This window comes from Microtus oregoni, unplaced genomic scaffold (genome assembly GCF_018167655.1).
Source record: "Microtus oregoni isolate MIOR12 unplaced genomic scaffold, Mior012 000053F_ref0000044, whole genome shotgun sequence".
NCBI lineage: Eukaryota > Metazoa > Chordata > Mammalia > Rodentia > Cricetidae > Microtus > Microtus oregoni.
In genome coordinates this window covers 2,567,804-2,583,109 of record NW_024543829.1, presented here as the reverse complement: position 1 = coordinate 2,583,109, position 15,306 = coordinate 2,567,804, and the positions used below count along the sequence as shown (strand labels likewise).

The 15,306-nt window shown below is 32.0% G+C and overlaps 1 protein-coding gene across 2 annotated transcripts in view; it reads right to left on the bottom strand.

Annotated features, from left to right (window-relative positions):
• Window positions 1-15,306, bottom strand: part of Csmd3 (CUB and Sushi multiple domains 3) — a 976,611-nt gene that overhangs the window by 93,329 nt on the left and 867,976 nt on the right. For both annotated transcript variants that reach the window (XM_041637611.1, XM_041637612.1), the window contains 7 exons: window positions 12,322-12,440; window positions 10,871-10,940; window positions 8,483-8,599; window positions 6,863-7,072; window positions 4,442-4,630; window positions 3,617-3,794; window positions 2,625-2,770 (listed from right to left, as the gene is read on the bottom strand). In XM_041637611.1, the coding sequence (XP_041493545.1) occupies window positions 2,625-2,770; window positions 3,617-3,794; window positions 4,442-4,630; window positions 6,863-7,072; window positions 8,483-8,599; window positions 10,871-10,940; window positions 12,322-12,440 (1,029 nt within the window). The remainder of the gene's footprint in view (window positions 1-2,624; window positions 2,771-3,616; window positions 3,795-4,441; window positions 4,631-6,862; window positions 7,073-8,482; window positions 8,600-10,870; window positions 10,941-12,321; window positions 12,441-15,306) is intronic.

Sequence of the window (15,306 nt, the reverse complement as noted above, 5' to 3'; positions counted from 1 at the left end):
GCTCTGGGAACAAAGGTATCAGGGGTCTTCAGAATCATCACAAGAAAATTCCAGTGTCTGATGCAAGAATAGACCTTGTCCTAAGCACAAGGCTAATTGAAGGTACTGTGACACAGCACTGAGTCCATTAAAGTCTGGAACAAAGACCGCTGTTCTTTATGGTTGAGTTCCTTGCCCATTAGCAGATAGCAGAGAGCATTAGCAGCGATAGCTTCCTCTGCAGGCCTCAGTTTCTGCATCGCCACAGCCTGTGGGACTTTTGCAGTAACATACCAGACCTATCATTAGCTCTCACTTCAACCCACTGTGAATATTCAGCACTTAAAGAAAAAAGCGGATATATGCTGCTTGGAGCTGGCATATCTGATAGGAACTGTCTTCTACTGAATATAAACAGCTTTGCTAAGAATGAACACCAGATAAGGTAATTATTTCACCTTATTGGAGCAAGATGTAAACAAGATCTGGGTGTAATAAAAATTATGAAACTAAAATACTGTTTAGGCCTTAATATTAGAGTAAGGATGTTCAACATCAGCTCATAGAATGGAATATTATACCCAAACCAATTACATATACATAGACCTTTCCTCTATCAAGGGAAATAAAAGATGTGCTAAGATAAATCATAAAACTGCTCTAACGCTTGGACAGCACCTAATCCAGAAAAGAACGGTGCTTCTTTGAATCTTTCCACCAAACCGTCTCACACAGCTCAAAACATGTCATCCATCTCCCTACAGTGGGTTTTGAGATGCCATAGCATCTATCATTGTGCATTGTCTTACTGATTATAGCAAGCCAATAAACCCAATTCTGTTTAATAAAAGCTATGTGATGATGATCTTTGACTAGAGAAGACAGTAAGACAAAAAATAGCCGACATGGTGATGAATATATTAACACAAAAATATTAAAATATAGCATGTGCTTTTGACAAGACATCTACTTACTTAATCACTGGCTTAATTTTTACTTATTCAAATACTAGTAAATGAAATTTTGCTTTGCTTAGACAAATTGCAATTATTCCTGAATATGTACATGTCTATGTAAATCCACATTTGTATACTATGCTCATTCACATACACACATTTTGGCATTCCTGTGCTTCCCACATACTTGCATGCTTGATATCTGTTCATTTGGCAATATCTTCCCTTGGACAGTGCCTTCAATTTTATAAGAATTTTGGAGTCTCTACAGGGTTGTCTTATGCACAGTGACAGTCTATTAAGGAAGACTCCCTTCATATTCAGGAATAATTGTAAAATGATAAATACATTCATAGCAATTTACCAAAAGAGTAAGTGTGCACAATATGATTCATTTACCAATTAATTATTTCATTTTCACCCTTGGTGGTTCCTCAGTTATAGTTATCTAGCAAATAAAGTACATATTATTTGAGTGACAGATTATGTCTATATGTTCCCAGCATCAATGGCTGCTTTAGTAAAGCAACCAAAAGAGCAGCCTACAGATGTATCTGTAGAACATCCTACCTTCTAAGTAACTAAACTGCAGTGAACATGCAGTCCTATGTTCAGGGTCACTATGGGAAAACTAGTTATATGTCATCCAACGGGAACACAAATGTTCAGCTAAACAGCTCAAGAATCATGTAGTCAGTTCTCAGTTTCTCCAGTCAGTGTGATTTTAGTGTCTGAAATGAAATCACATTTGATATATTTGGATTCTTCATAGCACAAACCTTAAGTGTCAAATATTTCACTACTTTGCATTAAACTATGACAAATTAAACTGTATATTGATATAATGGGCAAAGTGCTATTCATTGTCTCTTTTTAATAAAACTTTTACACATTTAATTTAGTCGATTATAGGTCCTATGAAATATTTTAGATCATTACAATGATATTTTGGAAATACCATGTTTTTGTAAGACCATGGTCATAGCTCATAAAAATATTCAATTACTATAAATAAAGATTTGTTATTTGCAATGAATACAATTAATCTGAAATATACAAATATAAATGGAGATTTCTATGAAAAATATGATAACTTTTCAAAAAGTGAATGCTCTGAAGATAGTACTCAGAACAATTGTGTATCGCCAAATAAAACTGAGACTCCATAAGTAATTTCTCAGGGTAAGCTATGAACTTAATGATTTGGAATCATAATCTAAAAGTATAGGATTCTTGCACAGATACAGTTTCAAAACAAGAGTATAAATGGATGAGTAATGTGATCCAGAGCATAAAGATATTAGATGCTAATTTTAGAAAAATTCACAGCAGGTTGACTAGATTAAACATTTTCATACAGAGAATCTATTGCTGTTTCCAAATTACAAGCAGTAAAATATGAACAGCTGGTTCTCTTTTATTGGTTTCCATGCAAAATGATTATTTTCCGCTGGGTAATTACTGGCTGATTTATTTCCTGTATTCATTTGCTCACACATTAATGTCCCTAAGTACTTAGAGGAGGTCATGGTTTGCCAGTAAATGTGTTTGAAATGCATAAGTTACACTGATGACTAACGTGTCTGATTTTAGTATATTTTCAACCATTAGATAAATATATATTGCATTCAATTTTTCAGGACAATTTAAATTGTACAAATGCAGTCGAAACACTGAGATGATACCAACCATGATAACTGAGCACAAAAAAGCCACTTGTCGTGAAGTCACTGTGGAATTTGATTAGAATTTGATTGGAAGTGCTGTATACTGATTCCAGTGCAGTATTGCCGCTAAACTGTCCGATCTGGGGTGAATTTTGGTCGGGACCATCCCTAGTAGACAAAAGTTGGGAAGGAGAGAATGACACTGATGTTCTATAGATTTTGAATAAATTTTAATGAAGGAATTATAATCACATGGCCTTACGTTAAGAGCAAAGCAAAACAATCCTTGAACTAAAAAACATGATGTTGGTAAGCCATATACCTGCTCAAGTAATAATGGACTAAAATATGAAATGTAAAAACGACATAATTTACCTAAATAAAATGTGCCCATATTTACTATAATCAATAAATGAACTTCAGCTTTTAAACAGCACTGGGCATCTCTTAATGCTTGTGGTGTCTTCTGTTACTTTCTTTGACCACAACTGAGTGTCATAGACTGTTCAAATTAGCACTCCTACAATTCATGCAGCATTTCTGTCTGTCTGTGATTTACCCAAAGATTTCTTTATACTTTTGATAAAGTAACTTCAAATGATACAATAATAATATAATTACATTACTGTTTAATAAATTATTACAAGAATTTAATGATCATATAATACATTTATGATCTAAAGAGAGGACTTTAAATTTCACCAGATTTTATGAATAAAGGACTTCCTTAAACATATTATGGCAATTGCCTGCCTCACACACTTTCTAATAATGATGTCAATTCTTTTTTCACTCGTAAGGCTTCTGCTATTTTATAGGACAATATTCTAAAATCTGTTTATCATGTTTGTCTCTTTCTGCAAAGAAGAAAAAAAAAGGCAAACTGCCTCCCTCAGTTAGCATGCTGTTTCAAATGTCAGATGGTAGTTTGTAATAAAAAAAATGTGATTTATTTTCATCTTGACCTAATTGCATTCATAATTTAATCAAGCAAAAGGAACATTACTGGCTTACCACACAGTAATGAAGTCATAGATGGGTTCTGTTTGAAGAACAGTAAAATTGATGTAGATTCCATTCCCCGGGGGGACTCTTACAAGCCAAAAGCAGTCTTGGAAGTTTGGATACTCATCAGGATAACCAGGAGAATAAATGGTACCATTCATTGCAGTTATATTCCCACCGCAAAGAGCTATGGAAAAGCATCCATGAACATTTCTTTTTGTAACAAACTTGTGTTAGATAAATGGTACAGCCATCAACAGTTATAGGACGTCTGCTTTATCTTAGTTCATGAGAATGTACACAAAGGAGTCATTTCTTAAGAATTTGTCTAAATGAGGTCTGAGATTCATCTGCTGTCTTTGGTGATCACAAGGCTCATTAACCACTTAAAATACTGTGCAATAATGCAATACAACTTGTCTCTCATATTATGCATACATAATATGGGTATACATATTGCATTTCTTTTATTTTCCACATTAATTTTATAGAATAGGAGCTCAAATTAAATAGCTGTATCTTGATTCTTTGTTTACCATACTGATGTTAACAATAAAGCTTCCTTTCCCTTCCAAATACATTAAATAAGTTCTAAATTGACTGAAAAATTAATAACTTTTGTTGCTACTCTCACATATTAATATTGCTGTTCTTAATATAATATATATTCATATTCAATTGTTTGTTGTTTATCATTTTTCTGTTATTAGAAATCCCCTAACTAAAGGCAAAACTATGCAATCATGCTTTAGAGAGTAAGCAAATAAGAATGTAACCAAAAGTACTGCTAAGAAATTTCATCATCTAGAAGATAACTTTTGTTTCAAAGCATACCTTCACACCTTGGAAGTGGATGGTTCCAGTTCCGACTGACGCCATGAAGACACGTGAGAGCTGAGTTGCCGATTAGTGTATATCCTGGGAAACATTCAAATGAAATGGTTTGGCCCACAGTAAAATCATTTCCAATGACAAACCCATTTCGAAATGGGCGAGGATCAGGACAGCTTTGCAACTGATAGGCTAGAAAATAAAAATGAGAAAGAAGGGCACTTATCTTTTCTGAATTCCAAAGACCACAAGTGGGTACTATTTGTAACTTTGCAATCAATAGGGTATTGCTCATTGTTAGTTATTATATAAATACTAATTAGAACTATGGAAAAGGCTGTCAGAGACAGTGTAATGAGAATTTCTTCTCATACCTATGATTTTCATATTTAAGATGATAATTCATAAAAATGCATCACTGCCTTACCCGCTGGTGCAATTTATCTAAATTATGAACATGAATAGAGATACAAACTCTTCTTACAGCCACAATTTTAATCAAACATATTATGATTCCCTAAATAGAATGTAATTGCTTCCTGGTTGTGCCACTTGTACATAGAATAGAATAACTACATACATGTGAGCCTAATTCTTAGTCTTTTGAATTTTAAAATATTTTCTTTGAAGTTTCTATGTTGAACCGTATATTTTGATTAGTGTGAGCTGTTTAATGCTGAAATATATTTGTTCCTTTGTTTTTCCTCTTATATAAGATAATATTGCCTTTTTGCTTGTTTTTGACTGTAGGGCCTCTCCCATCTCCTTTCATACAGTGGGTACTTTGTAAGCAGGATTTGATACATCTTGTGCTTATGAACTGTATTATTAAAACTATTTGAAACTTTATCATTAATAGTGTTCAGTGATAAGATGGCATCCATCAATAATATAAAATCCAGTGTTGTTGTCTACATTAGCTACTCTTTTTGGACATTTATGTGCATGCAAGCAAAATGCTCATACACATAAATAAATATTCAAGTATGTATCTAGAGTTTACCACACACATGTTTTGAGTTGTCTAGTAGCATAGAAGAAAATAAATTTTCTGTTATTTTAAATTATTTTTATATATTTCTTGAAGATTAAAGCTAGTTCATATTTCATGGAGATAGTGAACTGCTGTTATGGATATAGGCATCGAAGGTAAGTCAATAAGCAATTCAAAGATCTCTATATTTAAGAGATAACTCCAAAAATATAACATTCATGATATCCTTTAAAAATCAGGCAGAGAAGTTGCATAATTTTCACATTTCTGTCTATCCAACTCAGTCATTACAACTATTTTGTGTAAATTATCATTTTAAGTTTTAATTTAATATCAATCTAATAGTGTTTGGATTTATAATATCAGAAATAATACAATAAGTCAATAACTTGAGTAATCATCCATGATATACATAATGGTGTATATTTCACAATAATTTTATCAATAAAATTCACCTTAAGTTTCGGGAATATACTACATATAACAATGTTATGCGACTGAGGAAATGGAGATCTACACTCTATCTTGAACAGGGAGACTAAGGATTTTAGTCCAGCTCAACTATAAATCTTGTTCAAAACCATCAATATTTTCTTGAACATGGACCTAATGTAATATATGGCCCTTAGTATATTTGCCTTATATTCTTACGGCACTATAACAAAACTCTGACATTCTACCTATGAATAAGTTTATGTATAATATAAGGTAAAAAATAACTTTCAATTTACTTTCATATAAAAGTCAAAATTTATCTTCACTGTCAAGCTTTCACTTTTTAATTATTTTGTCTTGCTCAATTTAATTATGTCTTAGACAAATTAAAACTTTTTCCTATAATTTTCTATGTTCTCAGAAAGAAAATTGCATGAGGAGAGTGAATGATTTTTTTAATCTTCCTAATTGAAGCTTGCTTGGTTTAGCTTCCTTTATCTCCTAATATGACTACAACATGCTTATATTAAGTTAAAGAACTCCTAAGAAGTTATTTAGGACTGATGTAGGAAGTCCTTCTGTATATGTGTTGCTTTTATTGGTTAACGCATAAAGAAGCTGCTTTCGCCCAATGGCTTAACAGAATATAGTCAGGCTGAAGGAGATATATAGAGAGAGTAGGTGAAGTCAAACGATGCATGTAGTCACCAGAGGGCAAAGACACAAGATGTCACTTGGAACCTTGCCAGTAGGCCATGACCCTAGTGGTAAAATATAAAGTAATGGAAATGGGTTAATTCTAGTGTAAGAGCTAGCTAGCAATATGCTTAAGCTATTGGTCAAATAGTATTGCAAATAATATAGATTCTGAGTGATTATTTCAAATCTGGGCAGCCAGGAATGAACAAGTGGCCTCCATACTACACAGGACTTTGAACAATCTCACCCACGCTGCTGCCACTGAACTACCTTTCATGTTTTATCGAACATCTTACCTTGATACACAATATGAAATCCCTGTTTGTTCTGTGAATAGTCACTGTGAAAATACAAGCTAGTTTCGTGAGTTGTGCTAAACAGGGAAGATGGTATTTGAGGACCACTGAGTCGGCCAATGACAGTACTAGTTTCTGAGGATCCGCTCCGTACTTCCAAGTAATCATGTATGGTTTCTGTAGAAAAATTTACAAACTGGAGATGGACACCTAAGGAAGGAAGAGCAAACGCAATGTTATTTGGAATTATTGCACACATGTATAAACAGGAACAGACACACAAATTTGCATCCATGTGCTTAGATATGTTTGCATTTATTTCAGAAAGTATATTCAAAGATCTGTACATGGTGACACATGCTTGTAACACATGGGAGGGAGAGGGTGCAGGAATAGGAGTACAAGGCTCCCTAGGCTGTATAGCGAGTACGATGCTAGCTGAGGCTACATAAGACAGCCATAAAGATAAACAAGAGATCGGAACTCTGTTTTGCTGTAAACCCCAATGTCTTAGCTTTGCCAAGATTCTTCAGTGAGTACATGCTCATCCTAGGCTTTTCAGACTTAATAAACACTAAATTCAAATGTTAGGTATGCAATACTACTTTGTAAATCTAAATTTGGACTTACTTGCAAAGATAATGTGATAAATTCAATAACTTCAAGAAACAAAATTTATCTGTATACTACTTGCTTATAATATTAGGAAATGATTTACAAAAATAATGTCACATGAACTTTATGTTAGCTTTATCCACAATACATGTTCCCAACGCAGACTATTTGCACAAAAATACTCAGCATATTTATATATCCATCCTCACTCTGGAAACAATACAAATGAAATAACATCTATATGTTAAAAGGTTAGCTGTATATCAATAGATATTGTAGTGTTATTCACAAAAATCAAGAAGTGGAATCAATCTATTTTTTAGTGGATGATGAATTGCTAAAGAAAATTTGCTGTGTATATACACAGACAAATGTTGTTTGTGAAAAAGAAAGGAATTCACTTTAGCAACACAGACCCCAGATGATTTTGGAGAATGGGAAGACACAAAACATATGATTTCAGTAAGAATCCTGAGTGGGTAATTTATGTCAGCAGAGAGTAGAGTGTGTTCCCTAAAAGCCAGGGGAAGAGATTGGGATATGCTACATTTAAATATGCCAATATCAGTCAAAAGAAATTTTGAGAAGTTCATTTTTCAACATGGTGACTGAATGCCATAATATGATATTATGTTCTTAAAAGTGCTAAGAAATTAAAATTGCAGCTGCTATTGCTCTCTATAAAACAAATAAAGAAAGCCTTACAATTAATGACAAGCACACCTGAACTTGACTAACCTTCCCATTCCACAATGTATTCGTAACTGAAGCAAAATGTTTCATATATGTATTTGTGTATAAATTAAAAAAATAAGAGCCAAAAGAATAACCATGTAGATTTACTTATTCTAATAATTCAAGTAAAATATATTTTGTCAAATCAAAAGTTACTAAAATTATATTATCCAATAAACATAATTTAATATACTTATGAATGAAACTTTAACTTGTGGACATATAATGCATTAATAAAGAACAAAACTTCTTTCATATTCTTATATATACCAAAGCCGATGGGCAGCTTTATTGTCCATGTGCAATCTAAGCTGCTCGGATAGTTTCCAGGAAAACCAGGACTGAGAATCACACCACTGAAATCTGACATGGAACCACCACACTGAGCTGTAAAAGAACAGAATTCTTATGTAACACAGCATTATGGGATATATTTCTACACTAATATGGTATTGAATTTATTTTGACTCTTCAAAAAGCATCTAAGATAATACAATTTGATAAAAATTAAACAGTCCCAATTCTAGCAAATGCTCGTTAATTGTTAAATCACTATTCTAGAACAGTACAAAAGGCATAATCACTCAGGAAAAACAAAGGGCAGCTGAAGTCATTGATTGTTCAGCAGGTAACAGTTCTCACGCATTGAATACACAAGAAAAAGGACATGTTCCTTCTAGTGCTGGAAAGCTGGCAGACAGCTTATATTTCTTTCTTAAGTATATCGACTGCTGTTTTGATTCATTCAAAAGATGAAGCAATTTATACTAAAAGAAAGCCAACAGCTATAGTTGTCAGACCCATATAAAACCTTCTTTCTCCTGTTTGTAAGAAAGCTCAATAAAGAACATTAAGAAAATTATTGGCTTCATTTTATCCTAAAAGAATCAAGACAAATAAAGAAAGAAATATAAACAACAGTGAAAGACACATGTATTTGAAAGTTTAATCAGGTACAACAAAGAAGTTTATCCTGTGTTGTACCACTATTGATAATCTAGTGGAACATTATTAAATTGCATGTTGCTAATCTAATTTTGTACATAGGGTAGAAACAATTATTTATTGTATATTAAAGAATATTTTCATTTTAGAAGCCATTCCTACTGTCAATGAACAGACTTATCACACCTTTTTAGAAGACATATAAGTACAAGACTGTCATTTGTTGTATAAGAAATCAAATTTCATGGTTATTACCTAACTACTTATAATTTCTATTTAAGATTTTTCAACCAGTACATATTCAAATTTGTATTGTATTTCATAAACAATAATCCATTAGAGGTTTTATCTATGTGTGATCTTTAGTGACTAGTCTGACATGTATACTCCAACATACATAGTCTTTTTTCTATCAATCTCTATACATATGTATGTATACAGTCAACATGCTTATAAACTCTTCTATCAAAAGTATATCACAATTAAGTTCTAAAATGGTTTTCTTCCATTTAATGGTTCGTTAGTTCATTGGCCATTAAATCTATTCATTTTTTAACACTATGGTGAAAAGTTAACTGAGCATCTTGGCTTCTGGACTGTGATGGAAGATGAACAGAGGTCTCATGCTTTTGTTTTGACTTTCCCACCATGGTAGACTGTTGCTCCAGAAGCTGTAAACTAAATAAACCTTCTTTCCCTTAAATTTTACCAGAATAACAAGAAAATTAACAAGACATTGTTCATTAACTTTCTAATTTTGGCCAGTATTTCATTTAAAATACTTTAATTTTATGTCATTTAGAGCCCAAATATATTATGTAAAATACAAAATAGTAAAAAGAAAACTACAAAAAGAAAAACAGCCTTCAAAATAAAATTAAAAATAAAATTTTTAATTCATGGGTTGTTTTCCTTAGCTCAAGTATTTCTATGTCTATATGGTGACAATAGCATAACACTGTGAATTATTTTACATTATATATATGATTAATTTCTTGCTAGTCTGTAAACCATCAAGCTTATTATATTTTTAAAGCAGTGCATAACTATTTTGAAATCTTTACTTGTATTCCATTGCAATGGCTACCACTAAGTCCATAATGTGAGTCACGTGTGGAGCTGAACACTTTAAACACATTCTACCCATTATCCTCAAAATTAACCTGCGAGGCAAGCATTGCTATCTCCTTTAACAGGTGACAAACAGAAACTCAAAGAATAAGACTTTTCAAAGCTATTATGCATTGAACTGACATTTGAATACACTAATGTTGTATATTAAAGTCTGATAAGTATCCCATGTGATTTCATATAATTTCAGCATATGCACTGAAGTTTACATTTTGTACTTTAATTTTATTTAAAGTATTGTCACTATATAGTGCTTTTTTGTTTGGTTCTTTATTTTACTTTGCTTGATAGTTAGCAATAGGATATTCAGTTATTATTCTGAGGTATTTAATATTTTTATGTCATATTAAGAAAATGAAAAAGGAATAAAAGCAAATGTATTCTGTTAATATCCATATTAACTCACCCAATGATGTGTAATTAAGCTTAAAAGTTACAAAATATTAACATTAAAAAGGAAATAATGTATATCAAAGTAACCATTCCCTAAAAGACAGAAAAATCAAAATAAATTAGAACACGGGTTTTAAGTGAATCTCTTAATTTGAGAAAACATAAAATTTCTGTAGTCTTTTCATTTACCTAAGCAAATGGGGATTGGATAATTCCATCTTCTTACAGGTCCAGGCATACATGTGATATGAGAATGTCCCTACAAAAATGAGACAATGCTGTTCAGTACACACTTACCAAAGATTGAATGAGATGTAGCTTTCTAAATGATTAATGTAATGTCTACATGGAGAAACATGAAGATATTGTCATATTATATCTGTGAGCTTTAGAATTGCTTAAGAAAGGTAATTTTACATACCAGGGATAAAATTTGAATTTAAAAAAATGTAAAGTCTTTATAGAAAGAGCAGTATATTATGAAAGCACAAAATTGTGGTTTTTATATTCCTCTATCCAAGGATGGTCTACTGTCAACAAACTAGTTGAAACAACTCAGTGAATAGTACTTTGCATCACATTGGTCAAATATGAATGATGACACACATAAAAAACTGTCATACTTATTTTATAAAATCATCCTAAAACTTTAATTGTGAAATCATATTTTAAAATAAAATATGAAATTTTGCTCGTGCTCCGTCTCCTTCTGCTCCTGATTTGGACCTTGAGATTTCTGTCCGGTGCTCCAATGTGGGTCTCTGTCTCTGTCTCCTTTCATCGCCTGATGAAAGTTAATATTCATGAGGATGCCTATGTGTTTGTCTTTGGATTCATCTTCTTATTTAGCTTCTCTAGGAACATGAATTATAAGCTCAATGTACTTTATTTATGTGGGCGGTCCTTGGGCTTCCCACAGGTCAGGGAACCCTGATTGCTCTTTGAGCAGATGAGGGAGGGGGACTTGGTCGGGGGAGGGCGTGGGAAAAGGGAAGCGGTTGCTGGGAGAAGGCAGAAATCCTTAATAAATAAATAAATTAAAAAAATACAGGAAATAAAAAAATATGAAATTTTTAAAACCCTTTTGGTACTTAAGAGTTTAAGAATATTGATACAATATTATAATTTAAGAAATATAATTAAATATTTATTCTCTAAGAATTTTTCTTGTTAAAAATCTGAAATCATTATTTCCTTTAATTTTTAAAAATTAATTTTGGCAAAATTTATGGATATTATCAGTAGACCACCTGCATGAGTTCTGAAAAAAACAACATTCATAAAATAAGTATCAATAAATACATGATGAATGTAATTCTTTGGGAAGGAAACTTTTAGTGGATGTTCAGTAATTTTCAGAATTTTATGGGATTATTTACAAATTCTAAACATTCAGCAAGTCAGCTGCCACAATTAAAGATAGATTTATAAAATAAATTAAATATTTAATCCACTTTATCAACTTATATTTTTTACTCAATCAAACAAAAATAACCTAGTTCATTCCAGAAGATTTTACATATGAATTGAACAATGTTTGTTTAAAATCAATCAAAGTAGCAATCACTGGTCCATTGAAATATTCAAAAGTCAACAGGATGATGGAATATTGGTAAGACACGGGTTTGTAACTGACTTACCTGAAGGGAGTAGCCTTGATCACATTGGAAGGACACCACATCACCAACCATATATCTGTCTCCAACTTTGATTCCACTGCTTGGAGTTTGTGGCTCAGGACAAGAATCCAAACCAATTGCTATGATTATTTAATGAGAATATTATAAATAACTTTCAAATGATGACTATTTCAATTATGCATATTAAGCTACCTATATTGTACACAGATACAATTTATTCTTTTATCTTTATTTTATCATTCAAAACTATTTTATCTTTAAACATACTTCGATCATATGCTTCCCCTCTCCCAAGTCCTTCCAGATGTTCTACCCCAATTTTTCCTGTTTCCAAAAATAAGCAAACACCCTCTACACAAATCCCACAAAATCAAGAAAACAAAATAAAACTGCATATAAAGAAATATAATAAACTCTAACCAAATAAAAGCTCAAATTAAAAAAAAAACCTGTGGACTCCATTATATGTTGTTCATCTACTCCTGAACATGAGAATTGTCCTGAAGTGGTTAATATACAGTGTTATTCTATTTGAGAAAGGTGATTTTGCCTCTCACAACTGGTAAAACTGACAGATATGGGAGACAGTGAAGTAGGAAAAAGCATTTGAGGCAAGCCTGGCCTACATACCTACATAGCAAGTTCCAGGATAGCCAAGGATACACAGAGAAACCCTGTGTTTCATATACATATGTATGTATATGAAATAAACATATATGTAAAGCGTATATGATAGACATGAAATAAATATGTATATATGAAATACATATATTATCCAATGCTACTTGAACATCAAAAGACCAGAATCCCTGCTATGAGATAGCATCTTCAATAAATGAGAAAGAAACTATGAAATTTGAAAAATATGGTCACATAAATAAAACATTCAAAGTGACAAAACCAGTTGACATGCCAAAGAGGATTGAGAAAATCATACAAGTCCCTCCCTTGCATGAAGAACTGTAGGCAATTAATGGTTGCTGAAAAGAGATTGAATTCCATTTTACTAGTGATGAACACCATGACAGGTTATCCAATCATGAGCCTGAAACTATGAGAAACACCAAATGTACCAAATACCTATATTTAAAAATACATTAGTATTTACTCATATGTAAATGGCAATAAATACGGATAATGTCATGAATTTGTGAGGAAGTTGGTGATACACAGGCCTTGGAAGTGGAAGATGGAAGAGTAGAAATGAAGTAAACATAGTATGCACAAATGAAATTCTGGAAAAATAGAGCTATTTTCATGCATATTAATTAAAATACTTTGTCATTATTTGCCCTTTATGTCTTTCCCTATTCCTCTTCCCATACTACTAGACTCTACCTCCCACCAAAGTCCTTCTCTTGTACCTCCATGACAAATACTGGGGAAGATTTTATTGCTTCTGCCTGCCCACACAATTCTTCAGAAACATTAAATCACAAAGAAAGCTTTGTGTTTCACTGAGAACTCAAATCACTAAAAAAATCAAGTTTTCTTTTTAACTAAGAATTAAATAATGGCAGGATTCCAATAGTTTCATTATATTTATTGATAGTTTATTATTAAATATAAAAGTATATAAACTTAAAGTATAAAAAACTTTATCCCAAAGTTAGTTTTCTAAAAGTTTTATCTTTTATTTTAATTTTTCATAAATACTTTTCAAAAATATAAGATAGTAAATCCATTTTTATCTTCCATAAACCATTGGAAGAACTAATTCAATGCATAATTCAATTGGTTCAAAAAATAGTCACCAAATATACACACGTATATTACACAACTATTTTAATGATAAAATTAAAAAGCAAAGGGTAATGACATTTCTGTAGCACCTCATCTCTGGTCACCATGTTTCTTGATGGTAGATGGGCTTATCTTGTCTACATCTATATTTCTAATTATGAATAAATAATTGCTCAGTTGTCTAATATTTATCTCTGTTGTTTGACTGAAGCTCCAAGGGGAAGGTTAGTATATTTGAGGACCATTCAGGAGCAATGCTATGCATTCAAAGAGAGTTAAGAATGGGGAAGGGGCTGTCCTTATTTTGATTATTTCTCAATAAAATTAAGTATCTAATTTTTAAAATGGAAGACATTTTATTTACTACCACAGAAGTCAGTTCAGGATGCATTGTGCATCATTAAGGTTAAAAAATAATCAAGAGACTGGAAATGATGGCACCAAAGAGCAATACTAAGACCAAAATTTGAGCATGTATTTGAAGCAGTCCTGAATCTGATAATGGCAGTGGTTAGCCAGGAGCCCAATGCCATAATTATAAAAGTTCCATAGTTTTTTGACCTTTGAGCAATCTTGTATTTATTGTGTATGTCTACAATTACCAAGTTGCCCTCTGATTTTGACATACTTAAAAATCTTGATGGGTTTAATATTTCCATCCTTTTTTAATATTTTTAGATCCAAAAAGATAGAAGTCTTGTGTTTTCTTTAAGCTGATTTAATACCCATTAAGAAAATCTAGACATCAAAATTATCTTATGTTTTCAGTCATTTTCATTCATTACTGAATCAGTAAGTGGGTTTTGATTTAAACGTATGTACGTTTGCAGCAAGATTTAACGTCTCTTTGGTGACGTTTGTGGTCCTTAGTATGTTTGGAAATAAGTTTATTATTCTTCAGAATTTAGGCCGTTCCTGTGATCATTTTTTCTTTGAGCATCAAATATTGTGCACCTTCGTTTTTTTTTTTCTTTTCTTTTCCATGAAATACTCATTTGTAGGCCAAGTATTCTGAAATCTATAAATATGCAGCAGAAGTCATTTTCTTTTCTGGGGGTGGGATGAGTAAGTGATCTGATAGCAAAACAGCAGAACACTGAGATCCTCACTGGAAAACAAAGAGCTGCAAAGTATTTAGGAATCTGACAAAATGGTAGCAAAAGTATTTTAACATTAAAAATGGCTAAAAACTCTATCTATTAAATCATGGCAGTTTTAATTTAACGATTCTTATATAAATAT